General features: G+C 41.1%; 4 protein-coding genes and 1 long non-coding RNA gene across 5 annotated transcripts; 2 read left to right on the top strand and 3 right to left on the bottom strand.

Moving 5' to 3' along the window:
• Positions 1 to 35: 35 nt before the first annotated feature.
• LOC130700253 (protein aveugle-like) lies at positions 36 to 813 on the bottom strand. Its single transcript, XM_057522293.2, has 3 exons — positions 642 to 813; positions 472 to 585; positions 36 to 412 (listed from the first exon to the last, which is right to left on the bottom strand). Exons 1-3 carry the CDS (start codon positions 702 to 704, stop codon positions 239 to 241), a joined length of 351 nt encoding a protein of 116 aa, XP_057378276.1. The 5' UTR covers positions 705 to 813; the 3' UTR covers positions 36 to 238.
• Positions 814 to 1244: 431 nt separating this feature from the next.
• On the top strand, positions 1245 to 9849 carry LOC130699432 (cadherin-87A-like). Its single transcript, XM_057521778.2, has 18 exons — positions 1245 to 1515; positions 1733 to 2006; positions 2625 to 2896; positions 2993 to 3109; positions 3447 to 3548; positions 3625 to 3762; positions 3838 to 4314; positions 4413 to 4568; positions 4645 to 5328; positions 5395 to 5518; positions 5601 to 6043; positions 6106 to 6333; positions 6403 to 6529; positions 6628 to 7283; positions 7342 to 8103; positions 8168 to 8294; positions 8353 to 9506; positions 9571 to 9849. The coding sequence occupies exons 2-18, from the start codon at positions 1967 to 1969 to the stop codon at positions 9640 to 9642; spliced, it is 5679 nt and encodes a 1892-aa protein (XP_057377761.1). The 5' UTR covers positions 1245 to 1515; positions 1733 to 1966; the 3' UTR covers positions 9643 to 9849.
• On the bottom strand, positions 9786 to 10374 carry LOC130701686 (uncharacterized). The gene is made up of 2 exons (XM_057523632.1): positions 10067 to 10374; positions 9786 to 10007 (listed from the first exon to the last, which is right to left on the bottom strand). The coding sequence occupies exons 1-2, from the start codon at positions 10372 to 10374 to the stop codon at positions 9815 to 9817; spliced, it is 501 nt and encodes a 166-aa protein (XP_057379615.1). The 3' UTR covers positions 9786 to 9814.
• Positions 10375 to 10973: 599 nt separating this feature from the next.
• On the bottom strand, positions 10974 to 12969 carry LOC130699686 (uncharacterized). Its single transcript, XM_057521909.2, has 3 exons — positions 12838 to 12969; positions 11909 to 12765; positions 10974 to 11847 (listed from the first exon to the last, which is right to left on the bottom strand). Exons 1-3 carry the CDS (start codon positions 12865 to 12867, stop codon positions 11019 to 11021), a joined length of 1716 nt encoding a protein of 571 aa, XP_057377892.1. The 5' UTR covers positions 12868 to 12969; the 3' UTR covers positions 10974 to 11018.
• A 1278-nt stretch (positions 12970 to 14247) lies between these two features.
• LOC130700378 (uncharacterized) lies at positions 14248 to 15487 on the top strand. The gene is made up of 4 exons (XR_009003765.2): positions 14248 to 14442; positions 14525 to 14619; positions 14680 to 14820; positions 14883 to 15487. It is a non-coding gene; the product is annotated as an uncharacterized LOC130700378 (long non-coding RNA).
• The last annotated feature ends 1869 nt before the right edge of the window (positions 15488 to 17356 follow it).

Below are 17356 nucleotides of genomic sequence, written 5' to 3'. Positions count from 1 at the left end.
ATGTTGCAGGTAGACCAAGCTAATTATCTTTATAATTAAAAAAAATCCAGGTTTGTTTTAATTCCAAATATTTAGAAACTTTATACATTTATTAAAAACAAAGTATGGAAATACGATCGGTTGAACAGAAAACATTGTAAATGAAAGACTTCCTGACCAAATTTAGTTTAAAATCAAACCTCATAGTTAATTGTTATATGGGAAAACCTAACTGTTGACTGAATATTAGGCCTAATGTTCATTGGTTCAGTTTACAACGTATTTCCATATCTTTCATTTCTAAAATGTCAGCTTTGAGCCGAAGTTTTGTAATTTGACGCCAGATTTCTTCTCTATGCTCTGCATTGTGTATGCCTAGCCTTTCCAGCGAGATATCATTCATCCTCAACAATGCTCTTCCGCATATCCCATTCTGTGGTAAAATTATTTTTGAGTTTTAACAGTCACTGTTGGTGAAGGAAAACAAAATACCTGAATCATCAAATCACTATAGACTGTATAAAAATCACTACAATGACGTCTGAACCACTTTTGAACATCGGATGTTGTCCACAAGTAGACTGGTTTGGGACGCGTCGCTTTTGGCTGCAGGAAAATAGTAAGTTACGTTGCGATCACTGTAGCACTTTGGATTTAAGTACCTTTGGCTTCGCAGGATTCTGGTTATCACTACTGGTGTTCATTTCTTTCATTAGCGATGGCATGAAGAATCTGGAATTTTTGGCTGTCGGGTTTTAGAATTCTTGATGTGTGTTGATGACTTCTAACGAAATTATTGTTTACCTTTTTGTTGACATCTAATGCGACGTTGCCGGATAAAATGGGTTACCTTGAGCGAAAAAAGAAAAAACGAGTCGACGACCAAATTCAAGGTCTCTTTTTCATTACCTCCTCGAGCATATTCAGTGCTTGTAATTCGAGGTAATAACTGCGGGTATTCGTTTTTAAAATTAAGCTCGAAAAGAAGCTAGAATTTTCAGCAAAAAGTAAGTCAAATCAATAATGCAACGAAGCAATTGGCCAACGAAGAAAACAATTTTCATCGATTTCTTAAGTTGTACTTTCAAGTTCTTTATCTAAATCTATCTCTTTTGGCCTCGGGGATAAAGAGAAGCGGGATGTGTTTACTGCTGTTTTTTTTCTTTCCTTTTCTACTGGTTTTTTTCACCTGAAGCGCCTCAGGTGGAGTTGCCAACCAGACGAACCATTTCTTAGCCTGGCGTCTTCTGAACAAGTTGTATTCTAAGACAAGGGTTCAGTCGTCAGAAGAATTTTAAGGGACAAAACTACGACTTAGTGATTTCAAAAGTGTTAACTGAATTTACTTATCCCCGTTTCGATATACCATTAGCTGGTTTTCTAATCCTACAAGTTTGGCAAAAGTGTAATGAGTGGTACCCTCATCGTATTTTTCAAAAAAGGTGGTGATTTAGTGAGCTTAAGTGGCCGGCAACATGACTCTAGGCTTGTGTTCGACAAAAATTGAATATGGATGCTGCTAAAGTGGATGTGCTGGTGAGTTCTATCACTTCTTTTTCATTCTAACTACCATTGGACACGTAACGCGAAAGCATGCTTGAAACAATGAATCATCGTGTAATGCATTTTGTTGCCATTTTCGATATCCGTAGGTCGAACTAGGAAATGACGTGTCTTATGATTTCCTTTTAGTACCTAAAAAAAATAATAACTTTTGTTTACTGTGCACCTTCTTTTCACTTCTTCTTTCAAGGTCTCAACACAGCCTCCATTTTATTAGCGTCTGCGGGACCTCGGGAGTTCAAGGTTCCAAGGCCAGCTTCCACAAACAAAAAGAACACAAACACACTACGGGGACATTATCCAGCCAGACTGATCGATAAAGCGAAAGAATTCTTACCCCCTGATGCCGTTCTTCACTGCTAAGTCGTATGTTATCCAGTAGTGGTCATCCTTCGTCGAAAATAAAAAGGATATAGATTCCGCCATGTTCCAGTCGCTGGTGTGGATTATTAGCATTTGTTCAGGTAAGAAAAACTTGTTATGACACTGCAACATTCCTCTCGGTTCGTAAAGAGTATTCTGATGGCATCACCTTAAGAAAATGTGCAGTTTGAAACGTTCGAAAGACTAAAGGGTACAACCTGTTTACCATCGTGAAATGCCGATCACTCTCTGTCTAATCCCACACACAAATTATTCAAAACCTTTTTCAGATTTAATGTTTTCTTTTGTTTAATTAGAAAGCAAGCTACTCTTTGGTAGTAATGGGAACAAGCAAAGCCAGTTTTGCTTTCTGAGTAACTTGAATATCGTTTTTCACTCACGACAAAAACTACAAAAACAAAGCTATCCCGACCTGGCTTTTTGTTCACTTTTTAATTTCTCTGTGAAAAAAAAGAAAAAATTGAATGAAAATTTATTCTCATTCTTCGGTCATCCATAGCCAAATAGCCAACGCAATTTCCCGTGAACAACGAATTTCCCATCTGCTTCCGGAGAAAACGGCCGATTCCCTTCCGATATTTGTTCTCAAACCGAGCACTCACCCGTTTCACTCTCGCTATATTTCCCCCTCTACCCCTCCCTCTTTATTCTATATTGCCGCATAACACACAATGTTTATTACGGCTATAATCTTTCAGTATGTTTGGCACAAACCGAAAGCGGCCAGGCAGCCCTCGTATTCACGGCCGACATGAATCAGCAGGTCGTCTCCGAGACTACGCAGACGGGCACAGTGGTCTATACACTGCGGGCCTCGCCCTCCGGCGGAACCGATTCCGTGAAAGGTGACGAAAGCGGATTGAGCAACGTCACTAGCAGCAATCTCCGGTTCTTCATTCACGGCACGGAAGCTTTCGTCGTCAACGAGGCGACCGGAGACGTGACGCTATCACAGCCTCTCGACCGTGAAGTATGTGAATTGTTAAAAAACCGCGACGATGCTTTTTGCATTCACAATCAGTGTCAAAAGATCAATATCGCTAAAAATATTTATGTATTTTTCTAGACCGCCGATTCCATTAAATTGCTGGTTGGCGTCACTGACAGATCTGGCGCCTCTGTAGAAATTCCTATCACTGTTATTGTTTCAGATGAGAATGACAATCCGCCGACTTTCTCCCAGGTAAAATAATTTATGCTTTGCATGTCGGTTTTAATAACATAGAAGGGAGAGAAAGAGAGAGAGGAAAAAAAAAATGCAAACCGCATGTTTTGCCATCTGTCTTCCGGCTCATCAGCTCGTTTCTCGTAGTGGTTTTTGTGAGTCGATTTCATTTTCTTTTACCAGACCGACATTACTAGATGTATCAGAAGGTTTTTTTTTCCCCTCGAGGGGCGGAAAAAGTCTTTTCTTTTTTGGAGTTGTTGTGAATAGGCGTGGCGTCAACCAACCTAACGGGTCGCCAAACTCGTCATCTTGTTCGTGTTGCAAAGGCACGTGAATGTATTTTCCTTTTTAGGCGTCTTACGATGTAAGTTTGTCGGGGGCAGCGATCCTTGAAGAATTCATAGTCAACGACGCCGATCTTGTGGGCGAGATAATTGAAGTGACCTGTACTGATGTAAGTATTTAACATGAACGCCCTCGTTTTTCGACTAGTCTGTAATTTAATTTCTTCATGTGGGTCATTCCTTTAGAATGTTGTCATTTGCGACCAAGTCGATATCGTTTCCAGCCTGTCAAGCGCGTCGCTATTTCGAGGCACCGTCGTTCCACGAAAGCCATTGGATCTTGCCGAATTGGGGACCAAACCCAGCTTTACGCTTATCGCCAACGTAACAAACTGTTTTCGAAAACTGATGCATTATAATCAAATTAATGCTTTATTCATTTGTGTGTGTGTGTAACAGGATGGCGTGCACACATCGAGAGCTGAAGTAAGAATAATAGTTCCGGGTCTAAGCCGTGAAGAATCTCGGCCAATATATACCGGACCGCTAACGGGAATTGTGTCGGAAGGAGACGACATTGGCACGCTAGTCTTGACGTTGGCGGCTGAAGTCGTCGGCGGCGGAAATGTGTCGTATCAGTTGGTGGAGAATCCGGGGGATCTATTCGAGCTGGACTCTTCCAGCGGGGAACTGCGAACGGCCAGAGCAATAGATCGTGAAAGCGTCGCTCTGAATGGTTTCCTGTCTGTGACTATTCGGACTAGAAGTAGACGAAGCGAACAATCGGTCGAGCAGGTTTTGACCATTATTGTTCAAGACGTCAACGACGAGCCACCTCGATTCAGTCAGAACGAGTACTTTGCCCTGATTCACGAGAACCTTCCCTCGGGCACACCTCTCAGCGGTTTGAATATTGTGGCTACCGACCGCGACTCGGTATGTATTTTTTTTTTTTAAATCGTCCATCCCGTTTTACGATTTCCTTTTACGACACGGACCCATCATAATTAAATTTTCATGACCAAAAATAACAGAATCTCAATGCCATGTTTGAGTTGGAATTGATTGATTCATCTGGTTTGTTCGTCGTTGAACCTACATCCGGTGTGGGCTCAACTAATGTTGGAATTCGACTAGCAAAAGGACCGCTTGATTACGAGAACCCCAATCAACACAAGTTCATACTTTTGGTAAATTAAAATTATATTAGTAACACAACGCAGGTGTTGACCAGTAAATTTCTTTTTAACTTTGTGGGGTTTTTAGATTATGGCTCGCGAATCTCAATCGAAAGAGAGACTTTCATCCACATGCACTGTCATTGTTACCGTGCAAGATGAGAACGATAACTCCCCAGTATTCGAACGAGAACTCTACGCCTTGTCGGTAAGTGAAGAGGCCTCTAATGAAACGGAAATCGGAATAGTTGCAGCCACCGACAGAGATTCCGGACTGTATGGCCAAAAAGGATTCAGATACGAGCTGCTGTTTGGCGACCAACGTACCAACAATACCTTATTCAATGTCGAGCCATCGACGGGCCAAATCCGAGTGTCACAATGTCCAACTCCTGGACGGCAGCCCTGCTTGGACTATGAGGCACGTTCAGCGTATTTCTTAATTCTACGAGTGACGGATGATGAAGGACGCGGAAACAGCGCATTAGTGCCTTTAAGGATTGATTTACGTGACGTCAATGACAATCCGCCGATTTTCGAACAGTTTGTTTTCACAACGTCGATCGACGAAGGTGCTACAAAATTCGATCCGCCGTTTAAAGTGCGCGCAAGAGACGAGGATTCCATATCGGTGCTCACCTACACCATTCTCGACGGTGATCCCAACAAAATGTTTATTCTGGATGCCAAAACGGGCGAAGTCCGAGTCATTAAGCCCATAGAAGTGAATTCGAGTCACGTGGCCACAGAAGAATTTAATCTTAACATACAGGCAAGTTGCAGTTAGTCTATTTTTACAGATCTGTCATTAACCAGTGGTGTTCTTTGCAATCTTTAGGTGTCTGATGGAACGTACAAAGACATAGCGACGTTAAAAATTGCCATACGTGATGTCAACAATCATCAACCTACATTCCTGCAAGCCATCTATAATGTATCCATCTCTGAATTGCTCCTTCCAGGTAGAAACCAAAAGAACCTTCTAACTTTAATAGCCATTGTAATTTTTCCTATTTTTCTAATGGAACTGATTTGCTTTTAAAGGCTCAAACGTGACACAAGTATCTGCCACAGATGCAGACTTTGGAGAAAACGCCCGTCTGAGCTACAAAATTGAGCGTGCGTCGTACAACAAGTTCCAGATCGATCCCGAAACCGGAGTAATAAAAGTGACCCAGCCATTAGATTTCGACAAGCAAAACATCTACAGCCTACAGCTAGTGGCTGTGGATAATGGATGGCCTGCGTTAACTGGGTCAGCTGCTGTCTTAGTCAATGTTCAAGACAAAAACAATCATCCCCCAAAATTCGTACCCGTTTCCCAACACGCTCAAGCAACTGAAACTGCTAAACTCAATTCCGTCATTCACACCCTGTCAGCTGTCGATCGAGACGCCGTGCCCGGTTCGCTCCGCTATTCATTAGTCGAACCCATCACTGCCGTCGATAGAGATGGGAGAGACGTCAAAACGAATACTATGTTTAAGGTAATTTGACAAGCCTTAGCGTTAGAAGTGGCCATTAAAGTAATCAATGACTTTCTAAATAGAACTTTTTCGGTGTTAACGCACTGACTGGTGACATTTTCGTGAAAGAAGCACTTGATAGAGGAGTGGCAGCAGTTGTTACGTTGACAACGTTAGTAACTGATACTTCGGCAGATCCACCTGCCCAGCAACAGAGCAAAGGATTAATCACCATAACAATTTTGGATGTCAACGAACATCCACCCACTTTTACTAAGCCAAGAAACTCCGAAGAGCTTTTCATTAATTTGGTAAATCAAACAGACATGTTAATTTACATGTGTAGCCTTACTCTTTATTTTTTTAATGGAAATCTTTAGCTCGTGGCCGAAGAACAACCGATTGGCAGCATTGTCGGGAAAATTACTGCCACCGATCCGGATTCGCCTATTGATCGCTATGAATTTCTTCCGCCTAATCCGTTTTTTGCCATCGACCCACGATCAGGTATGTTTTTTCCCGACTTTACTTGTGTAATTTATAAATTGATCATTTTGCCTTTTACAGTATTAACTTCATTTTTTTTTAAATTTTGTAAACGAAAGGTGTGGTCACAAACAAACAGAGACTTGATTATGAAGCATCCCCGGAATATAACCTGACAGTTGTTGCCCATGATGCCGGAATTCCTTCTTTATCATCGACCGCTCAAGTTAAAGTAACGTTGATTAATATCAATGATCTTAGTCCCGTCTTTTCTTCGAAATCGTACGAAGCACGAATTCCCGAACACTCGCCGGCTGGTACTTCTGTTCTGACCGTTTCCGCTACAGACGGCGATGCGGGCAGCTTTGGCCGCATTACGTATTCGCTGACAGGCGAAAACGCGAAATACTTTACCATCGATTCCAGTGGCATCATTACAGTTACAGATCCAGGAGGATTGGATCGTGAGCGATCGCCATCTATGACACTTTTGGTAGCTGCATCCGATTTAGCACTTCCTGGAGTTCGGCGGACTACTATAATGCCGGTGGAAGTTTCTTTAGAAGATATAAACGACAATCAACCAAAATTCTTGGACAACACCTATCGGGCGACTGTAGCAGAAACGGTGCCATTGCTCCCTCCACCGCCAATCGTTCAAATCACAGCGATTGATCATGATGCTGGATTGAACTCGGCCTTGCGTTATAGTATCATCGAAGGAAATGAGGAGGGACTCTTCACACTCGATGCGACAACTGGCATCTTATACCCAGTAAGGTTGAATTTCTAATGTCTTTTGTAACATTATTTCAATGCATTTTTCTTTCCAGGCTTTACCTCTCACGAACCACTCACGTGAGTACACGCTCTCGGTGGAAGTACGTGATTTGAATGGTACGGGAACTAATTTCGATCGGGCTACCGTCAAAATCCACGTACAGAGTGTTAATCAGAACAAGCCGAGATTCATTGTTCCGTCTCTAAGCAACGCCACGATACGCATTCCCGAAAATTCTAAAGACGAAGACCATCTCGTGCTGGTTCTTAAAGCTGAAGATGCCGATCCGGGCGATAACGCAACATTGACATATCACATTCGAATAGGAGAACAACTCGTCCAAGAGACACCCGAATTCCAGCTCAACGCAAAAAGTGGTGAATTGCGGACTCGGTTGAAACTAGATCGAGAGGCTCAAGCCAGTTTCGAATTGCTGCTGGTGGCTAAAGATCAGGGTAGTTCAACAACTTCCTACGAAACGTTGCGCCTTCTAACAGTAATGGTGGAGGATGAAAATGACAATGATCCAGAATTCCCTGTTGAGCGACGGTCTAAAGTAGCGCCCTATCACTTCCGTATCGAGGAGAATGTTCGGCCTGACACTGCCGTTGGCCAAGTCCAAGCTTACGACGCCGATACTGGCCAAAATGCCAAAATCTATTACCATATCCTTGCAGGCAACGAAGGCAACTGGTTTTACATTGACCGAACGCACGGGTTCGTCTATAATCGTGTGGTGTTGGATCGTGAAGTACGCCATACGTATGACTTGCTGGTCAAGGCCACAAACGATCATCAGTACTTGACTACTCAGGTAAACTTTCTTTTCAAGCATAAACCATAGCTGTTAAATTATAATCAAATTCCAATATGTACAGATGTCTGAAGTTGATAGAGAAAAACGGCAAGCAATGGATCACGATCCTAGCATCGCACAAGTTCACATTGACGTAGTGGATATTAACGATAATCCACCTCATTTCGAAAGAGAAACATTCTACGCAGGTACGTTTTCAACGAAGTTTTTGATTATTTCTTTTGAAATTGACTTTGCTTTTTCCAGGCGTGGATTACAGTTCAAACAGTGATAAGTTACTGCTACAAATCCACGCTTCTGATCCTGATTTTGGCATCAATGGATCGCTGTCCTACTTCATCCGCTCGTCAAACTTGTTCCATATGGGTTCAAATGTTTCCTCCGGTTCGGTTGTTCCATCTCCATTTCATGTTACGACAGATGGCCGACTATTCACCGAATCGCTAATGGCCGAGTACAATCAAGACCGTTTTGTTCTGGAAGTTGTGGCTAGAGAAGAAGCTCCACCATTCCGCGAAGATACAGCCAACGTTCATCTATGGGTCTACGAGCCCAATCAGTTATCAATGATTGTTGTGGCAAAGCCGTTAGAAAAAGCGTTGATGGAGAGAGAGCTATTGGGAGACGAACTGCGAAACGCTACGCAGCTTTTGATCGTCATCGATGAAATGCGTCATCACGTCGAAGACGATGGTTCTCTCAACAAGAATAAAACAGACGTTTACGTTCATGGCGTTGACCGCGGAGGAAACAAAACCATCGCACCAGTTTCTGATGTATTGCGTGCCATTGATTTGCATTATGACGTGTTACGTTCGTTTAACGACACGGCCATTGTTAACGTTGTGTCGGCTACTGCCGCGCCCAAGAAAGCGCTGTTGGAGCCGGCCATAATGGCTCTAATCGCTCTTTTGGTCGTCCTCTTCGTCGGATTTGTAATGGTCATCTTCACCTGTTGCTGCATCCGTAATTGGGATGTCGTGGCGGCTACGTACCAGCCAGAATCGAATAACAAGTCAGCTGCTTCCACTGTCAACAGGGAACGGATGTTGTCAACTCTCCAACGACCATCTCATCCTGCTTCCCTATCGCATTCTCCTTCTGAGTTGCTCAACAGCACCGAAAATCCTTTATGGATCGAAAAGTACGTCAAACCTTACGAGGAACAAGAGCTGAGTATGCGTGTCGCACCGGATATGGAAAGCCCAATCCGGGCCGGAGGTGCTAGTAACAGTGCGGCTGATCAAGCCAATCCTTATGCAACAATCCAAAAGCCGAGAAGAGCATTGCCTTCTATTCATCTGGGTGAAGAGATGGGCGAGTCTAGCGACTATGCCACAATAGGTGGAAGTCCGCATAATAAATACCCTACATCAAGGGACACTCAAATCATTTTAGCGGTAAGTTTGTTTTTTGTTTGTTTTATTTCCTGAAAGTTAGTTTAACGGTGGTTATTGTACACAGAGTGGATCGAGCACGCCCCATTTAATGATGAACCAAAATGGTGAACCCATACTGGTGGCTGATTTGATTTGAAGTAACCCATTTTAAACATTTTCGAAAGCGTTTTTTTTATTTGTTGACAGTGGAGACGTGGAATGACGAAGTGTTACTTGGACATGTGTTAGTATTCCTTTTTCAAATTCGTTTTGTAAGACGAACTTGGTTTCCAATCGTCTTTAAGTATACGCTCAAAAAATTAAGCCATTTATTGTTTGAATAAAATGCTCTTTGGTCCTTTCAGAGTTTGAAGCTGTACGGTAGTCTTCTTCAAACGAGTCAGACGGACACCGGCCCGGTTGATTTCCATAGAATGGGCCCGCAGATCCCCTAACTTTTTCTTGAGCATCTTGTGAGCTTCTGTCGACTTCATACGCGTATCTTGAATAGCTTCGTGCAATCTAATTTTTAATGGTTTTATTTTTCATTTTAAATAGGTTAACTTGTGCTTTGATCTTACTTGACGATCCGTTGCTCTTGTCGATGTTGGCGACGTTCTAATTTTAGTTGGATCGCCTTCAGTTCCAAGTTGCGCTTTTTAAATTTTTCTCCTTGAATTTTTTCTTCGGTAATGTTACCCAAAAGCCGGACAATAGTGGAACGCTGCTCTTCTGCATTAGTGCGCATTGATTCGATATCTTTTAGCACTTCGCAACGCTCGGCGGAAGCAATCGAGATGGACGCCTTCGTATCAGCGCATTGCTCCTGTGATCGATTTTGAATCGGTTTAACTAGAGTAAAAGCATTGGACACGAACCGGATGTTCATGCTTTTTACTGGGCAACCGTTTGTTTGCGAAGCTTTTAACACGGCAAATGCGAACATGACATCTAAAAACTAGGTGTTACCTCTAGCTTAGTGATCGACTTGTTCCTGTGATCGATGTCCAACCTGATTTTGGTGATCAGGTTTCTTGCGGCTTTCAAATCATTTTTCAATGATTTTTCCTTTGTCAAAGCATCTTCCCGCTCTTGTGATAGGAAAACCATTTCTCGGTCCTCGAAGTGGGATTCAATCATCTCCTTGTTTGACGACAGTCGCAGCTTTTCAAGTTTTTGGTTAAACTCCTCCTTAACTGCTTGCAGCTGGTCAATCTGTTTAGTCAATTTAGTATTCGTTTCTTTGGACGAAATTAAACCTATTTGAAGATTCGCCAGAGTCCGCCACGACAGATGTTCTTCCATCACTACTACAACTGTCCTTTATCTTCGTTGAGTTTACTATGAGTCAAGAAAATGTTACCCTTACCGGCCCTGAAACAACTGACGCCTGCGTGGTAAACCATCTTATTTTTGGTATTAAATTTTTTCATACTTTGAAGTTGTGATACATGCAAGACGGGAAAATATTAGCGGCTTTAGTTTATCGCCAACGAAACATTAACAAGAACGAAACAGGACTAGAAGGAAAACTTATGCAATCATTTGCAAAAACGAACAGAGATCTTCGAGACTACGATCATGGCGTTTAACTTGGTTCTCACAGAGGATTCTCAAAGTTTCAATTTGATATTTTTCGGCAGCTACTAACAGTCTTGCATCACCGGCAGATACTCGCAGTGATCCGGTGTACATGAAGTACAACACTTCCTCGAAAATAGACGAGTCAATCTCTTCAAGCACAATACGCTTCAAGCAAGATTCTTTCATATTTTCTGAACTCAATAATTCCCTAAAAAACAGTGAACGAGCTGCCATCAAGGCCCTGTGAACTCTAAAAATTCTACCTTCAACACTTATTTCAGCGTCAGTTAAATCAGCACCGAATGCAGCAGACCAAAGATTTTCGGCTAAATGAATATCTCTTGGTTGGTAAGAATAATGTCCTGCGTTCTCGGAAGACAACTCAATTGAAAATAAAATGTTAAAGGGAATTTGTAATAGAAGACATTCAAGATCAACTGAGAACACAGCCAGCGCCGGATTCAATCCTACCATCTTCACCCATTTGTTGGCAGCCAACAGTTTGCTTTTCGAGGGCCTTCCATTATTTGAAGATTTCTCACTAATAACAACGTTCACGGCGACCACTTCGAATCCACCTTCGGGCCACTGTTTGCTGAAGATAAACAGAGCGTGATTACGTCTGCCTTCCTCTGAATGACCACCAGACCGGAAGCAAACGTGAAAGGCTTCCTGATGGTGAAAATCGACCGCTCTGACTATGTAATCTTGAGGTAATCGGCTTATATCCCAGTTAAATCGAATTTCAGCTGAGTCTGGTTTACTGCAAATTTTCGACCTATTTGAGAAGTCAGAAGTGATTTTAGATATTTCTTAAAGTGAATTTCAAAATTGATTACTTAGGCTTAAGATCAAGATCTATAGAAGGGGGTCCGACAGCAGGAGGTCCCGTAGACAAAAAGCACTCCGGGAAATTGCTTTCGTTTAACTTAGTCAAATCATTCTTGCACAACTGTGTGAGCGTATTCAGCTCATATTCCTCTGCCAGGCTGAGCAGTTGCTTTGCATTAGCTTTCCATTTTTCCAACAATAGATTTCCAGTGTAAAGGAAATGCAGGAAGCACTTGAAAGTGTCGGGATCCCAATCATCATTCAAGCGGATACTGTCAACACGACTGATGTCGCGTGCTAAACGGCTGCTTCGTGCACTAAGCACAAATTTGTGAGCGTTGAAAACATTTCCTCGGACGAAAAATTTAAAATCCGTCCAACAGCAAAACCGTGCAGAATCCCATAGTTGATCGGTTAAAAGTCCGTCATACTGCTCGTACATATAAGTATCGACGAGGCCCTCGACATAGACTTGACATGAAAATCCACTATCCTCTTCCAATCCTTGACAAAATTCTTGAACGAATAAATCCAGTTTATTAGCTCTTCTTTCACTTGTTTTTCTCTTCATCCAAACGGGTTTCCCGTTATTATACGTTAATCGCACTAACGCCACTCGTAAGCCCAGGTAATGAAAATTCATTATCATAAGAGATACCACTGCAACATCAGCTATATATCTCAGACCAAACTGGAATGTCTGTGGAAAACGGTGGCTATTCATCATGCCAGAGAAGACTCCTACTCCTTTCCGAACATTTTCAACTTGCCATTGCAAATTGAGCTCAACGGCCCTAAATGAAGCCTTCAAATTTTCAGTTACCTCTTCTACCTCAATTTTAGAATTTCTAGCACATTGGCCCATCTAATAACAAGAAATAATATTATAAGCCAATGGCAAAAAAAAATAATTCATCAATGGAAAACAGAGAAATACCTGCAGTCTCAAGGAATCTTTGGTGTCCATGTTGTCTGTCAGTGCCAACTAAACACAGAGCTATTCTCAATATCTACGCTGAGCTTCTGGCTGAAATCTAAGGCCAAGTGTCCAAATAGATTTAATGATAAGATGGACTTTCAAAAAATAACAGCAGAGAACACTGATAACAAAAATAAATTAAAAATAATTAACCAACAGCAAGGCGCCACCAAGATGCTGGTCTGGATGATCTAATGGGATCCCGCGCTGTCGGAGGTCAGCACAGTCCAAAAGCGCAAATGATCACGACACCTTGGCCAGATTTCAATTCTGATTCTTTTACAATATAATCAACAGTCCGACACAGTAGCCTACAATAACGTCATCACTACGTGTAAATGATGATGTCTTAATGCTAGATTTAACTTACAACATTCTTTTTCAATAATTCAATTCGTTCAAAAGCAGTAAACGATCCTTCTGCATCATGTGGTATGGATTGTTTTTCTATTTCTTCATCTTTTATTATGCAAAAACAATTTATCTCCTAGTAGTTTTCCGTCTCGAAGTATTCCAATGGCAACATCGGATACACCCGAGAATCATCCAAAATCAGCTGGATGCCGACATCAGCTGGCAGAAAAAGATGAGCTGAAACCTGACTGTACATGTTACGTGGGTGTTGTAATACCATGGGCAATTAAAAAACTACTATTGAAGGTACGTTTTTTTAAAAATAATTTTATTATTATTGTTTCCTTAAAAAAGTTTTGTCAGGAGAGAGAGAGCTTTAGCGAGTGCACGTCCTAGAATGCAAATTTGGATCCCAAGCCATTCTACAGCAGAAGAAATCCAAGTTGAAGCCTCGATCCTCATGAGGACGAAATAAAATTAGGTAGTCCATCACAGTGGCGAATCGTTCGTAGCAACCATTCAGGTGATGGTTTCACAGTTCCGTTCAAAATTTTTCTGTCACAGATCACAGTGCCACCATAATAATATTAACGAAACTTCATTACAAGAGTGAACATTACTTGACACATAAGCTTGTTAATTGACTCAAAATGTGTCAAATCATTGTGTCTGTGAATGTGAGCATGTACTTTTTGCAATATTGTTGGTAGCCGTTAAATATGCAGGTATATATATCTATTTTTTCATAGGTGATGAGTTGAATTTGTTCACAAGGCTTCGTCGGTTGTGCATCCAACAACCGTTGAAATTTTGATTGAAATTCAGGTGTCTAGTCTGATTCTCCTACCTTTTGCTAGACCACATTAAGGTTATTTGGTTTTGTCAAAATTTGCAATCTGCTCATGTTCAAAATTCAATGTATTTGTATTACAGTTGGATAATGCCAAGTAACTAAAACTTTGTTTATATTCTACAGGTTAGCTTTTCATTAAATGATGATCCGAGTACTCTCCATCAGCATTAGATACCTTACAGTGGTAATCCATTTTAGGTATTTGGTTTAATCTTACATTATTTACCTTTTCATCTTTCTGCCCATCACGCTAAACATTGTTGACGGAGAAAATACTGCTGGACAAGATTTACGTCTCGTACGACAGAAACATTCACGTCTTCTTACTACCGTCAGGTTACCTACCTTTTCTTTCCGTGCGTAATGGAGAAGAGTCATTGGTCTCAAAAATATTGAAACTGTTTTAATATTATTTATCCTTATCTGTAACTTTTAAAGTCTGCCGCATGACTGATACGCTGGTTTCGAGGTTGAGGGCAAGTGAAAGAGGATCGCAAAAAAAAATCATCGCCATCTCTACTACAGGCATTTTTGTATACATTTATTTTTTTTTTTTTTTTGTCATTAACCAGCCCCAAAGCATTTTATATCAGTAAATCTCAAATGATTGAGTGCCAACAAGCATTGAAATGCCTTACACGCGGGTTTGATGGATATTGCCATGAAGACTGCCGAAGTTGGCCATCGTACGGAAACCTAGAAATGGCGTGAGTTCCACATCAAACATGTATTAGGTACTTCTCAGTTTTCGGTAAATCGATAAAGTATTTGTAATGCCATTATTTTGCATTTTCAGAATTTTAGTGGAGGAATTTTTTGTTAAACATGCTTGATCTACACAAAAATTTTCTGTTCAGAGCCTTATGCAATGGTTTTCATTTCCAATTTGTATGTTCTTTCGCAAGCATCTGCCAGAAGTTTTATATGAATGCCAAACAGTGAATCTATGAGTCATGTAAGTCACTTTAGCAAGAATTTTGTGTGCTTAACGGTTTTTTTTCTGTTCTTAAAATAGGTTAATGGTAACACTGGATCAGAAAAGGGTCTTGAATGAGACGAGACACTGAATAAATTGTGATGATTAACGTAACGGATGACATGGAATTTATATACTTCATTCGGATTCCCATACGGTATTTAATATTTAAAAAATTGAAGTGCATATCTGGGCTCCCTTCCTTTCCGTAGCCCCGTTTCCCCTTGACTCGTAATAAGCCCGTAGGGGGTCATGCCCCTACTGTACGGTATATATAAAAATAACATATACCGAGGTTTGGAGGGCTCTGGCCGGAAAGGGGACGTGGGGGTCCGCGTAGTCCGATGATGTGTTCACGGAGGGCGACGTGGCTATCCGCAAATCCGAATTAAAGGTTAATCGCTCCAGTAAAAATGTTCCATATCTTCGGCTCTTCTTCCGGCTTCTCTTAGCCAATCACCGGGTAATCTCCCCGGTGGGTCAACAAGGCAGTGTCTCCCCCTGCCTGGGTTGACGGCAACTTTTGAAAGGGCTATTGTGCCTTTTTAAAGTTGCAAAAATAATTGTAATGTGCAGAGAATTGTCAATAAATTTTTTTTTATAAAATATTTTTTGCAAAATTTGTTTCTTTCATTGTCTGTGTTCGCTGTGTTCACACATTACATGTGTCAACTTTTTTTTTATTTAGCTTGCTCAATTCACCTTTATTGGTTTTGCCACCTTTGATGGTAAGCATTGTTTCCATTCGTTTATCGTTTATCTGTCAGTATTCAATTATTATTCATTACACTCTTTGAACTTAGATTCAAGGAACAACGTGTAATGCCTGGATTTTTTCTGAAGTAATTTTGTATTTGTATTTTATTTTACTCGTATGGGAACCGATCCCCAGACATTCAGCGTGCAACGCCGATGCTCTAACATTAAGCCACGAGATATATCTAACTTTTCTGATTATCCCATATACTATGTTATCGACTAGGCTGTTTGTGCAGTCTTGCACAACTATATGTTTATCTTTCTACAGTTTTTATATGGTCCGTAGCTCTGTGGTAGAGCCATTATCTGCGATACCTGTTACCCTGGGTTCAAACCTCTGTAGATGATGATTGCAGTAATGAATGTAGTTTGCAATTGAATGATGAAAAGATCATTCAAATGTAATGCTGCAATATCCTTTTCTACACTTTTTCTGCTTAAATTTTATAAATCTACTGTGGTTTGAACCCAGGGTAACAGGTATCGCAGATAAGGGCTCTACCACAGAGCTACGGACCATATAAAAAATGTAGAAAGATAAACATATAGTTGTGCAAGACTGCACAAACAGCCTAGTCGATAACATAGTATATGGGATAATCAGAAAAGTTAGATATATCTCGTGGCTCAATGTTAGAGCATCGGCGTTGCACGCTGAATGTCTGGGGATCGGTTCCTATACGAGTAAAATAAAATACAAATACAAAATTACTTCAGAAAAAATCCAGGCATTACACGTTGTTCCTTGAATCTAAGTTCAAAGAGTGTAATGAATAATAATTGAATACTTACAGATAAACGATAAACGAATGGAAACAATGCTTACCATCAAAGGTGGCAAAACCAATAAAGGTGAATTGAGCAAGCTAAATAAAAAAAAAGTTGACACATGTAATGTGTGAACACAGCGAACACAGACAATGAAAGAAACAAATTTTGCAAAAAATATTTTATAAAAAAAAATTTATTGACAATTCTCTGCACATTACAATTATTTTTGCAACTTTAAAAAGGCATAATAGCCCTTTCAAAAGTTGCCGTCAACCCAGGCAGGGGGAGACACTGCCTTGTTGACCCACCGGGGAGATTACCCGGTGATTGGCTAAGAGAAGCCGGAAGAAGAGCCGAAGATATGGAACATTTTTACTGGAGCGATTAACCTTTAATTCGGATTTGCGGATAGCCACGTCGCCCTCCGTGAACACATCATCGGACTACGCGGACCCCCACGTCCCCTTTCCGGCCAGAGCCCTCCAAACCTCGGTATATGTTATTTTTATATATACCGTACAGTAGGGGCATGACCCCCTACGGGCTTATTACGAGTCAAGGGGAAACGGGGCTACGGAAAGGAAGGGAGCCCAGATATGCACTTCAATTTTTTAAATATTAAATACCGTATGGGAATCCGAATGAAGTATATAAATTCCATGTCATCCGTTACGTTAATCATCACAATTTATTCAGTGTCTCGTCTCATTCAAGACCCTTTTCTGATCCAGTGTTACCATTAACCTATTTTAAGAACAGAAAAA

The sequence above is a fragment of the Daphnia carinata genome, chromosome 10 (assembly GCF_022539665.2).
Source record: "Daphnia carinata strain CSIRO-1 chromosome 10, CSIRO_AGI_Dcar_HiC_V3, whole genome shotgun sequence".
In the NCBI taxonomy this organism is placed as follows: Eukaryota; Metazoa; Arthropoda; class Branchiopoda; order Diplostraca; family Daphniidae; genus Daphnia; species Daphnia carinata.
This window is presented reverse-complemented; position numbering and strand designations above follow the sequence as displayed.

Excerpts from the sequence above, each read along its gene's own strand:
- LOC130700253 (XM_057522293.2), bottom strand. The coding sequence starts at position 704 with ATGCCATCGCTAATGAAAGAAATGAACACCAGTAGTGATAACCAGAAT. Across the intron at positions 586-641 it reads AGAATCCTGCGAAGCCAAAG|CCAAAAGCGACGCGTCCCAA; the intron begins GTACTTAAATCC and ends ATTTTCCTGCAG. Across the intron at positions 413-471 it reads ATAGTGATTTGATGATTCAG|AATGGGATATGCGGAAGAGC; the intron begins GTATTTTGTTTT and ends ATTTTACCACAG.
- LOC130699432 (XM_057521778.2), top strand. The coding sequence starts at position 1,967 with ATGTTCCAGTCGCTGGTGTGGATTATTAGCATTTGTTCAG. Across the intron at positions 6,334-6,402 it reads AAGAGCTTTTCATTAATTTG|CTCGTGGCCGAAGAACAACC; the intron begins GTAAATCAAACA and ends GGAAATCTTTAG. Across the intron at positions 7,284-7,341 it reads CAACTGGCATCTTATACCCA|GCTTTACCTCTCACGAACCA; the intron begins GTAAGGTTGAAT and ends TTTTCTTTCCAG.
- LOC130701686 (XM_057523632.1), bottom strand. The coding sequence starts at position 10,374 with ATGAACATCCGGTTCGTGTCCAATGCTTTTACTCTAGTTAAACCGATT. Across the intron at positions 10,008-10,066 it reads CAAGAGCAACGGATCGTCAA|ATTGCACGAAGCTATTCAAG; the intron begins GTAAGATCAAAG and ends ATTAAAAATTAG.
- LOC130699686 (XM_057521909.2), bottom strand. The coding sequence starts at position 12,867 with ATGGACACCAAAGATTCCTTGAGACTGCAG. Across the intron at positions 12,766-12,837 it reads AAGATTCCTTGAGACTGCAG|ATGGGCCAATGTGCTAGAAA; the intron begins GTATTTCTCTGT and ends TCTTGTTATTAG. Across the intron at positions 11,848-11,908 it reads GATCTTGATCTTAAGCCTAA|GTCGAAAATTTGCAGTAAAC; the intron begins GTAATCAATTTT and ends CTTCTCAAATAG.